Source organism: Garra rufa, chromosome 19 (assembly GCF_049309525.1).
Source record: "Garra rufa chromosome 19, GarRuf1.0, whole genome shotgun sequence".
NCBI lineage: Eukaryota > Metazoa > Chordata > Actinopteri > Cypriniformes > Cyprinidae > Garra > Garra rufa.
This window is the reverse complement of record NC_133379.1, coordinates 39,422,777-39,434,927: the sequence shown is the minus strand read 5'-3', so window position 1 is coordinate 39,434,927 and position 12,151 is coordinate 39,422,777. Positions and strand designations below refer to the sequence as shown.

Genomic DNA, 12,151 nt, shown 5'->3' with positions numbered 1-12,151 from the left:
TGAAACCATTTTAACAAAAGCCCTCTGAGAGCCAGAGGTCCTCAATGGCTCCAGCAGAATTGGACTAATCGAACTTTCCAGCAGCTCTGCAGCAACTGCCTCAAGATTTAAAGAGACGAAGCACAACAAAAGGTCTTTAGTCGATGTTCACAATCATGATAATTGTGTTCACCAACCATACTAATCTAATCTGTTTGTGAGATGTTAAAATTTTATTACATGTGATACTAAAATGTTACCCTGGATAAGCTGAATAAATACGTTTTCCATTGATGTATGGTTTGTTAGGACAGGCCAATATTTGGCTGAGATACAACTATTGCAAAAAATACTGAGAAAATTGCTTTTTAAGTTGTCCAAATGAAGTTCTTAAGGCATATTACTAATCAAAAATTATGTTACAAAATATCTTCATACATGATCTTTTCATAATACCCTATTGATTTTTGGCATAAAGAAAAATCTATCATTTTGACCCATACAATGTATTTTTGGCTATTGCTACAGATATACCCATGCTACTTAACCAGTGTTACACATTTGATACAATGCCCTTATAAACAAATGTTGGGGAAACCTCTTGTTGTGTAATAGATCATATTACTGAATGAAGGAGTGCAATTAAAAGAGTTGATGCAACCAATTCAGTGCTGAAACATTTCAAAATTATTCCATGTCCTCTTTTTTTGTTTACTGGAATTAAACAAAAAATTCCCAGTAAGAGGAGGTGTTATTGACCAAAATCGAAAAAGAAATGTTATTTTAAAAGTATTTTCTACTGGGATAAATGTGACCCTGGACCACAAAACTAGTCATAAGGGTCAATTTTTCAACTGAAAGCTGAGTAAATACTCGTTACACTGATTTATGGTTTGTTAAAATAGAACAGTATTAGGCCAAGGTACAACTATTTTGTCCAAATGAAGTTCTTAGCAATGCATATTACTAATTAAAAATTATTTTTTGATCAATTTACGGTAAGAAATTTACAAAATATTATCATGGAACATGATCTTTACTTAATATCCCAATGATTTTTGGCATAAAAGAAAAAAGTAAATAAAAATATATAATTTTGACCCATACAATGTATTGTTGCCTATTGCTACAAATGCACCCATGCCATTTACAACTGGTTTTGTGGTCCAGGGTCACAAATTAACATTTGGTTCTATAAGAATTTTAAATTAAAAAGTTTTGTAATTACTGGAAATAATATGAAAACACCTTTTCTTTATTTTTCTTTGTATAAAATAAGGCTTACAAACTTTCGCTCTGTGGCCTCTTTTTTTAGTATGTCATGTGATTAATGGATACCATCTAATTTTTCCAGCTCTCTAACTGGTTGACTGCAAATTTGAATCTTGTTTTTGTTTTTATTTCCATGAGTTTAGCTCTGTTGAAGAAACATGTTGGCAAATTAAAGAAGTCCAGTTTTAAGATTCTTTCATTTCTCTACTCCACAAGTGCTGCTGGTTTTGTTTTTGTATTTTATGAAAATCCCTTGGCTTCTCTTTTCCATAGAATAAGCGTGGACACCGACAGCACTCCAGCTTTAGAATGGTTAAACAATTGCACATTGTCTTATAAAGCAATACAACGACTAAATTTACAAGATGATGTGAAATATTTGGACCACTAATCACATTATTAAACGAAACTGCAAAAATAATGATAGTTTTAAACTACTTTTACAAGGTTGACTGCTGAGAGGTTTCGACAACAAACCAGTGCTGGTCAAACCAAGGAGAGGAAGACAGGACCCGCCGTCTGTTTCAGACATGGAGAGCTACTCATGTCGTTTGTGCAAATGCAAGAAAATGCACTAGTTTATGGTTTGTGGTTTAAGCCCAAAGCAGGTCAAAGCACAGCCATGACTTCAGATCACAAGCCTGGAGTTTACCATGTGACAGAAGGTGAGGACATGCACACAATGGCTGTTAGAATAAGAACAAGCCGCTTGATAGCACTCCTTTGGGGTTTAGCACAGCACACTAATCGAAAATGCAAATACACACACACACACACACACACACACACACACAAAGTCATTGACATTTTAAAATGCACTTGACTCCCTTTTTCTTTGGCAGCTGTAACTACAAACACAGTTGCCTTTATCAAATATTCAGCGGGCCAATACAAGTGTGTGTACATATGTGCTGAAAGCAATGGACATTGCTGTTAAGTGATATTTATAAACTTCAAGAATTAGCCTACTTTATAAAACAAAGCAGGTGTGCAAAAAAGTACAGACTTAGCACATCTTCTCAGATACAATGCATGCATGGAGCGTTTTAGAAATGATTCAACTCTCTGAAATACAGTTATGAAGACATTACCTTTTTGCTGTGTCATTTCTGAATTTCAGTTTGCACTGAAAGCTTGACCTCAGTTTGATAAAAATGAACATTTTGTAGACTAAAGTAATGTATGCCTCCCTGCAGTGATGGTCTGCAATGACAAAAAGTACCAAAGCTGGCTTTATTTTACCAGAGAGCAGCTTCATTTAATGTCTGAAAGGCTTTTACACACCGTTTATTGAACCCCAGTGACCGCCGCTGATATAAAAGATGCGCCTCCATAAAAACAATCTCTGCTCTTCATTTCTCTCTCTCAGTGTAGCTGTAAACAGTTGTAAACTGATGAGAACTGACTGCTTTTCTGTTACAGAGAGAACATGCATTTGCCGTTTTATCACAAAACATACTACTGTGCTCATTTGGTGAGATCTATGTGCAATTGTTTTACAATAAAAAGGTGCCGTGTAAATGAAAATCGTAGAATCATTTTCCCATTTTCAATGAACTACATGGCTCAGGGTTCTACGTATTTGCGACTATGAAAAACCATATTTAGGAGCACCATGTGTCTGACCCGATCAGCATATTTGTGTCTGTGCTGAGGGGAGCTTCAAAGGTCTCTATGTGCTTTTTCAACGTTAAGTAATGTATCACAGACATATCTCATGAATCCTTTCATAAAAGTGTAGAGATGTAAATAAATAAAAGATTCACTGTGCATTGTAGAGAGCTTTGTTGATTATAATTGAACTTTGAGATTGCGATGAACTAAGATGAGTCACAGCTTTTAATGATTTTTAAGGGAGTTTGTAAATGAGATATTGATTTAATACAACAAGAAGAGAATATTAAGTAGGGGTGTGACGAGACACTTATTTCACGAGACGATACGAGATTTTTTTTTACTTTTTTTTTTTTTAAATAAATCCTCAATGATGAAATATATAGGGGAAAATAGTATTTTATTCAACAAAAAACACAAAATGCAAAAAAAAAATGTAGGTGCATTTTTGATATGAACATACTTTATGAAATTAAACTTATATTTTAATGAATTATATGCAGTAATAAAAATGTAAACTAATGCTGCATGATTCTGAGGAAACTGAAAAACAATTTTCTTTTATAAACTGGAGATCACGATTCTGAAGAAAAAAAAAAGGATTAGAAATCTAAACAAAATTGCATAATTTACTAGTGGTTCTGAAATAATGTTCATTGCTTAAGTCTGAAAAAAAAAAATGAAGGAGCCCGTGTCTCAATTAATAAAGACTTGTTTCACTATTGGAATCTCTTGAATATATCATTCAATGACAAATACTTTTTTTTAAACGTACAGTTGTCGCCACCTGCTGGCGAAGAGAATAAACGTTGCTCTACATACGTGTTATACTTTCATTTTGATCGCTACTATAGACAGTGTTTATATCCAAATTATAAGCTTTTATCCCAGTACTTATGTTATTTAAATGTCTGTAACAAAGACATAATGATGATTATGTGGTTAAAAAGACGTGTGGTTGTTGCTTTCTGAAACAGCAGCAGTAAGAATGCAGATTTGAATGTCTTCAATAACTTTCACATCGTAAGCGTCAGTGGAGCACGTGAAACAGTTGTAATAGACACAGCTGAATCGTTGTCATTCATGAATAAGATCGCATGGGTGTTTGAATAGAGATTGTGATATTTTAACTATTAGTCATGCAGCTCTAATGTAAACACTGCAAAAAGTTTTGCCATGATATCGTCACATTCTCGCGAGACCAGTCAGATCTCGCGGGACACATCGGAGTATCGCGAGATCTCGTGCCACGCGATCTCGTCACATCCCTAATATTAAGTGACTTGTCTGACTATAACACTATTGCCTGATTTTTGCTCTATTTCGTTGTCCAAAAAGGTCTGAAAACTGAGCCACTACACATCTCGATTCAAACACAACTTTCATTTTATTTCATTCTTCTTATTCTACTTGCTCTTATTCTGTTGTTTTAATTAGAACATTGAAAAAGCTTAATTTAAAAAAAAATTTTGACATAAAAGTTGACATACTGTTAATAATGTTGCCAAAAACGCTATTACAAAGGTGAAAACAAAATTCAAATGTCACCTTGTAGTGGGAAGGCACATTTTTTTATCAGATTTTTTGATTATTGATTAGAAGGTGCTCCTGAAATGTTGACTGTGCTCCTAAATTTTTTTAAGTAAAAAGAAAAGTAAGCGTACAGCCCTGGTTTTGTGGCACCAGAGCAGTTCAGCACACGATCATAAAGTTACATGCGATCAATTCGGTTTTGTTTACAGAAGACTGATGGCTCTGTGACTCATCTGGTAGCAGTTTTCTTGTGGTTTAGATCTGGAGAGATGAAACCGGTTCTGGACCGAGAGCAATCTGAACGATATTCAGCCCAAACCCACATAAATGTTCTCAAAAAACCACAGGAGAATACACACAGGACCCGCAGGGTTTGGACACCAAAGAAAGCACACACATCCTCAACCAAACCTAAATTTGATCCATTTTATCTCTAACAAAACCAGCAAAAAGAAACAAAAACCTTCAGGTCAAAACAATAGAGTAACTTGATACACACTGTTTCCACATTCAAATCGCCTTTACAGTTTCTGCTTTTCCTCCCATGTCTCTTCATGTCTTTTACTTCTCTCAACTCATGGAACTACCTTCCAGCGCTCAACATTAAGGATTTTTCTGCTCATTTGACTTTCTCTATCAACATTTCCACTGGCTTCACTACAAAATAGATCAATTTTATTTTAGGGTGACAAATGTTTAAGTCTACAAATGGTAAGAATGGTGAAACCCAAGCACTGGCCCTTCCTCCACTGCATTTATCTGTAAACTCAGCTCTATTAAAAACTCTGCCTGTCCTGACATGCATCGAAACGCCGCACTCTAGATCCCACGGCGGCCTTTGCAATGACCCGCCCTGCACCAGAACAACCTGTACCTGTGTGTACCTGTCCTTCCCCATATACCTGACACACTGAGAGACTGAGAGAACTTCCCCTCGGCTCCTGTCAGATCGTGGCATTATCCAGGTCCAGCGCAGATCAAAGAAAAATTGCATGTTTATGGGCTGCGCTTCGGGAGAGCTTAACAAGAGAGCAAAAGGGTGAGTGAAAACCCAGCTCACGTGAGGGTAATACTTGGCAGGCGAAAGCACATAGTTCAAGTTCAATGCACTGTGAGTGCTGAAAGCTGTGTGGTGTGGTCGCTGTATTGATGTTTTATTCTTGGGCTGAATATGCCCGTTGATAACAGATCCAACACAAAACACTATGAACTGAAGCACAGAAAGGAACCTAAACTACATACTAACACAACTGTAGATGTGACCCTGGACCACAAAACCAGTCTTAAGTAGCACAAGTATTTTTGCAATTACATTGTATGGGTCAAAATTATCGATTTTTCATGTTCCATGAAGATATTTTGTACATTTCCAACCGTAAATATATTAAAACTTAATTTTTGATTAGTCATATGCATTGCTAAGAACTTAATTTGGACTTTAAAGGCTATTTTCTCGGTATTTAGATTTTTTGCACCCTCAGATTTTCAATTAGTTGCATCTCGGCTAAATATTGTCCTATCCTAACAAACCATTCAATGGAAAGCTTATTTATTCAGCTTGCAGATGCTGTATAAATCTCAATTTCAAAAAACTGAACCTTATGACTGGTTTTGTGGTCCAGGTTCACATATTGTTGCTTACTTACTTTTTTTTTTATTAAGATTTATACTGATTTATAGAATGAAAGCTATTTAAATAGGCTTTCCATTGATGTATGGTTTGGTAGGATATGGCGATATTTGGCCGAGATACAACATTGAAAATCTGGAATCTAAATATTAAGAACAGTGCCTTTAAATTGTCCAAATGCAGTTCTTAGCAATGCACATTACTAATCAAAAATTAAGTTTTGATATATTTACGGAAGGAAACTTACAAAATATCTTCATGAAACATGATCTTTACTTAATATCCTCTCTTGGCATAAAAGAAAAATCTGTCATTTTAACCCATACAAATTTTTATTGGCTAGTGCTCCTTAAGACTGGTTTGTGGTCCAGGGTCACAAATGTGAAAATGAATGAATAGTGTTGATTGCAGCATTGCATAGACCTGCTTAGGTTAAACTGGTTAAGTCAGGTGCATTTAATAAGGTAGTTGTAAAAATTGAAATGGTTGTAAAACTGTTGCAACTTCATGAAGTAAAGTTAAGTTCTGTTTACAAGTTTATTCAACTCGCTAATCCTATGTATGAGCAATAGGAAAAGTATTGCTTGAGTTGCAATGTGAAATCATGCAATGGTAAAACAGCACATTGGATTCATTAAGCGATGCTGACAGACGGATTAAATCAGACTGATTGCCTGTGAAATTGTTTTTGTCATCACACTGATTGATCTTTCACAAACCGTCTCTATCTCCTGAGGTCTGACATTCACAAATCTAATCAAGTCCAATTCAGCAGCTCGAGTGTCTCACGAAAAGTACAATTAACACTGTTTCCAGCTTGTGTGTTGATCTGAGCGCTGAACCAGCAAGACCCAGTTTTACAGGGACGCACAATGAGGCATTCTGGGTTTGAATTAGGTCTTCACGTGGACAGTGTAATCCTGTTGTGTCTGCAAGGGTTAAGCCGGTCTGATTTTAGGGTGGTCCCGTTTGTGTGTGTGGTTTAAGTATGTGTGAGTCATGTGAGGACAGCGTAATCGCAGGCAGGAAGAGCAGAATGACACAATAACCTGTTTTAACGAGGACAGATTGCTGCCGTGTGTGTGCTGAATCAATCTGAATAAAGCTGCTTCGTATTCCAGAGGAGAGAGATTTACTGAGAAGGAGAAATAGGTTTAGATGCTCTATAAACTCCGCAAATGTGTGTTTTCGGACTCTATTGAGATTACAAGGAGCATACTCATCCAGTGAGCCAAGTGCCAAACATGAGTAAAAAGAAAACATTTTAAACACGGTGGTAAATTTATGAGGAAGTGCAACATAATACATGGTTGAAATCCAACTGACCCTCACTGACGTAAGCAACACATGCGATTCAATGCAAAGATATATTAACTGTGTCAAACTGAATAAAACATTCACCATGGCTTGTGCATTATTTCTCAAAAAAACTAGGAACATTTTCTTGTATTAAGCCTAATAAATTACACTACCAGTCAAAAGTTTTTGAACAGTAATGATTTAATGTATCTTCTGCTCAAAAAGCCTGTTTTATTTGATCCAAAGTACAGCAAAAACAGTAAAATGTTGAAATATTTTTACTATTTAAAATAACTATTTTTTATTTGAATGTTTTAAAATGTAATTTATTCCTGTGATTTCAATCCTGAATTTTTAGCATCATTACTCCAGTCACATAATCCTTCAGAAACCATTCTAATATTCTGATTTGCTGCTCAAAAACCATTTTTATTATGTTCTGTGACAGTTCAGAAGAACAGCAATTTATCTGAAATAAAAATCTTTTGTAACATTGTAAGTGTTTATCATCACGTTTGATCAATTTAAAGCATCCTTGCTAAACAAAAGTATTAATTTCTATTTTTTTTTCCAAAAAAAAAAAAAGGAAAAACAAAATCATCATGGAGTAATTAGCTGGAGTAACGATGCTGAAAATTTAGGTCCGATCACAGGAATACATTACATTTTAAAATATATTCAAATAGTACATTTTGTACTGTGTATCAAATAAATGCAGGCTTGGTGAGCAGAAGAGACTTCAAAAAGCATTCAAAATCGTCCTGTTCTAAAATTATTGAACGATTTTAGACAGATAAAGAGCCTTGAATTGTTTTACACAATAACCTACAGTGTTTAACACTAATATGCAAAGAAAAAGGCCAGTAGAGAATATTTGTAGCTTATAAATACTGTCAATTCATTCACCATTGGCTGGTGTTAAAGCTAATTTTGGACCCTAAACGCCACAGTTCTAACACACGCTTGAGTTTAATACCAAAGTTAATATTTAGGATTAACCATAATGGTTGAAGTTCAACAAATACACAGCTGGAAAAGAGTCACTCTCAAGTCTTGAAACAAAGGAGCCATTTTTCTCTTGCTCACAGCCAAAATGCAAAGCATCAAATTAGAATGTTGAACACACAGCAGCGACCTCAGCTTTAAACATGAACTACCTGAGCGCAGGCTGTGCACACGGTCACAAACCTATAAAACCCTTTCATCGCCATTCACTTCCTGTATTTATTGTTTAATACATTTCCCTACGGATGTCAGAAAATGCTTTTCTGTTCTTTTCCCTGCATCTACACTAAGAGTTTTGGTTTAATCATTGAAGGACTAGTGGTAACAGGGTCAGCAGAAGGACTTGCACCTCTCCAGCAGTCTCCATAACAACACAACCTTCGCCCTGTTTCCTCATTTTCAGTGGTGATGCAAGGTAATACGGGCAGAGCATGGACTGCTGCGGCACATGTCGAAATCTTTGTGTGGTCATGAGTTAATCTTCAACGCAATGCAGGGAATTCTCATTTCATTCTGTTTGTCCGGGTCAAATCTGATCATAAGCGATCAACACAAAATCTGAGCATTATGCATGCAATTATCCTCGAGCACCTATAGATACTTAATACATTCAGTTTGAGTCAAACATGACACATTAAAAGGCAAAGTTCACAGTGGCTTGCAGCTTTCTCAGGTGCGTGTGTGTAAGTGTGATTTTTAGCATGAATGGGGGGAAAATAGGCCACAGTCTGTCTGTGCCTGGCCGGCTGCCTATGGCAAAGAATTGTGTCTGTCCTCCGTCAATCTCTTTTCTCCTCTCCTCTGGCCTAAAAAGGGCTCTCAGCACATCTACTGCCTCAGCGATAATCATTTTAGATGAAGCACAATCATCATAGCAAATCTAATTTCTAGAGATGCAGCAATACAGACCCAGTTAACAAAAATAAGTTTGCCTAACGTTCCAGTTAAACATTATTTGTGAATGTTCTCTGAATGTTAAAAAAAAACAACAACAAAAAACTTCTTTCCTGGTTATTTGCATGTTTATAATAAAAAAACCATAACAGAATGTTCCATTTTAACATGTTGCAAACATCACTGGAACGTTGGGGATATCCCAAAACGTTTTCAATAATGCATTCAATTCACTGAATTAAACAAAAACAGGATTATAGATGTTAAATCACATGCCTCAAGTCCAATCAGGCATTAAAACATTTTAATGCACAATATGTGACCCTGGACCACAAACCCAGTCTTAAGTAGCACCGGTATGTTTGTAACAATAGCCAAGAACTGTACACTGTGTGGGTCAGAATTATTTTTCTTTTATGCCAAAATTCATTAGGATATTAAGTAAAGATCATGTTCCAAGAAGATAACTTGCAAATGTCCTACTGTAAATATATTGTACTTAATTTTTGATTAGTAATATGCATTGCTAAGGACTTTATTTGAACAACTTCAAAGGAGATTTTCCTCAATATTTAGATTTTTTATGCATCTTCAGATTTCTGATATTCAAACAGTTGAATCACGGCCAAATATTGTCCTATCCCAACAAACCATACCTCAATGGAAAGCTTATTTAATCAAATTTTTTTTTTTTTTTTTTTTTAAATACCCTTGTTATTGATTTTGTGATCCAGGGTCACATATTCTCAAAAAGATGCTTAGTAATCCCGAAGCTGGTGTACAAGAATTAAAATGATAAAAATGTAAAAAAAATTAGGCCTTTCATTAGCTGTTGATTCAGACTGATAATAAAAATAAGAAAATAAAAAAATAAAAATAAAAAAGTCTATATTGTCAGTAAAGCATCATGTATCTCCATGCAACTTCAGTTTAGAGCTCCCAGCATGACAAATTCAAGCTTTCGTTTTGAATGCACACCATCATTCTAATTTTGGCTCGTCTCTGAAATTCCCACGGCTGTCTGTAAGGATCTTTCCCCGGGATACTCACTGTGATGACAGCCTTGCTGAGGCACAGGGAACCGCGGCAGCCATACTCGCGCTCGTCCTGGGATTTGTAGTAGCTCAAGGTGTTGTTCTTCAGCACGACCCAGCGGTCCTGCCATCCGTGAATGTAGTTAGTCCACTGTAGAGAAACACAACTGTTATGAGAAAACAAAAGCTGTATTTAAGAGTGTGCACACGGCCATACTAATGACTTATCAAAACAAACGATGCACAGTTTAATAAAACAATTGATTATATTTTAGATATACTTCAAATGAGAGAGTTCATGTCATTGCATGTGGAATAACACAATAATCTCTAATGGAATATGCTCCTCTCATCACAAAAACAGATGATCAGCTGTCTGAGTCATGAGGAGAGGTTTTCTCCTTTAATCCCATCAGGAAGAAAAGAGAAGCAGATGAACTCTAGTAACCCCGACTAACTCCAGCTTCAGCCCAGAACCTGCTGCTGCACCCCTTCTGAATTATACATGCATAACGAAAGATATCCACGCATCACATATTAAGTATTCATCGTAAAATATCAAAAAACAGTCTTGGTTAATATAACCTTGGGGCTTGCTGTCTGAAGAGCAGCATATGGTCAGCATGCACTGGAAATCGCCATGGAAAATACAACCGTAACGCGAGGAAATAACGATAATGATGATTATTTAAACTGTTAAGCATTTGTAGCATTTCTTGCACTGCCTTTCATTAATCCTTAATTTAATAAGAAAAACCCATGTGTCCGGGCAGTAATGAGGAACAGATCAGAAGTAACGTTAACGTTAACGTTAAAACACTGGGCATATTACGGTAACAGAAAATTATAGGTTTAATTATCATGCAAATTATGTCACCATCTTAACTAAAATCGGCTGTACTGTTTGCGATTACGATTTCACAGGCTTCGTGATATTCATACAACCGCCTGACGTTTGTTTACATCGGATCAGGTGGAAACACACACACAAACACACATTTTCCCGGTTCGGGACGCACAATTCGAGATCTGAACCCACCTTGCTGAGCACCCCGCCGAATTCCAACACCCCTCCGTGCGGCCCGGGTCCCGGTTCGACGTCCAGATCCTCGTCGGAACCGGAGGAGTTCCAGCTCTGGCTGTCCGGCAGGAGTCTGCCGTTAGGAAGCGGGCTGGAATTCATAACGAATCCAACGAACGAGGGGGGAAAACGACTAAAACAGAAAAAGCGCGAGCGTAATATCAGCGGCGAATGTCCGCTAGAAGGCCTCGCATCGATCACGGTGTTGTTTTATCCAGAAAATCCCGAAAATACCCGATGAATGTGGAAGTACACTGTCCGTGTGTTGATTTCATGAGCGTCTGTGAGGCTGCGCGAGGCGAGCGCGAGAGACACCCGCCCCCTCGCTCTTTCCCTCTCTCTCTCTCTCTCTCTCTCTCGCTAAAAAAAAACGCCCTCTAAATCAACATCAGCTGCAGTAAGAGATTTTCCCCACTCACAACAACAAAAATACGCAAAAGACACCGAATAAAAATGCGGAAAATTAAATTAACATCGCATTTCTATTTTTCCCTCAGTTTTTGAAGACTATACGCCAACGACGTCCTCGCCCGCGGACTCGCGGAGGCGCGCACTGGGTTCACTTGCCGCCGCTCTCCCTCAGCTCAAGGGGCGCTGGCTAGCGTATGACGTCACCGAAGCCTCGTTTTCCTTAAATGGAAACTTTTGCCCCGCCCTTCTTCAGAAAAGATTGACAGTTTTGAGAGTTTTTAGATAAAGAAACGCTTTCAAAAAGCTCTCAGCTTTTACATTCGACAACATTTGGCTGAATATCGATGACTTTCTGAAAATAATTCATGTAAAATATTAATTATTTATCACTATGTGATT

General features: G+C 36.9%; 1 protein-coding gene across 4 annotated transcripts in view; it reads right to left on the bottom strand.

Annotated features, from left to right (window-relative positions):
• Positions 1-11,916, bottom strand: part of cert1b (ceramide transporter 1b) — a 43,448-nt gene extending 31,532 nt beyond the window's left edge. For 3 of the 4 annotated variants that reach the window (XM_073824551.1, XM_073824553.1, XM_073824552.1), the window contains exons 1-2: positions 11,300-11,916; positions 10,277-10,411 (exon numbers count right to left, since the gene is read on the bottom strand). In XM_073824551.1, coding sequence (XP_073680652.1) covers positions 10,277-10,411; positions 11,300-11,443 — 279 coding nt within the window. In that variant the 5' untranslated portion in view covers positions 11,444-11,916. The remainder of the gene's footprint in view (positions 1-10,276; positions 10,412-11,299) is intronic. The other variant, XM_073824554.1, reaches the window with a different exon arrangement.
• Between the last annotated feature and the right edge of the window lie 235 nt (positions 11,917-12,151).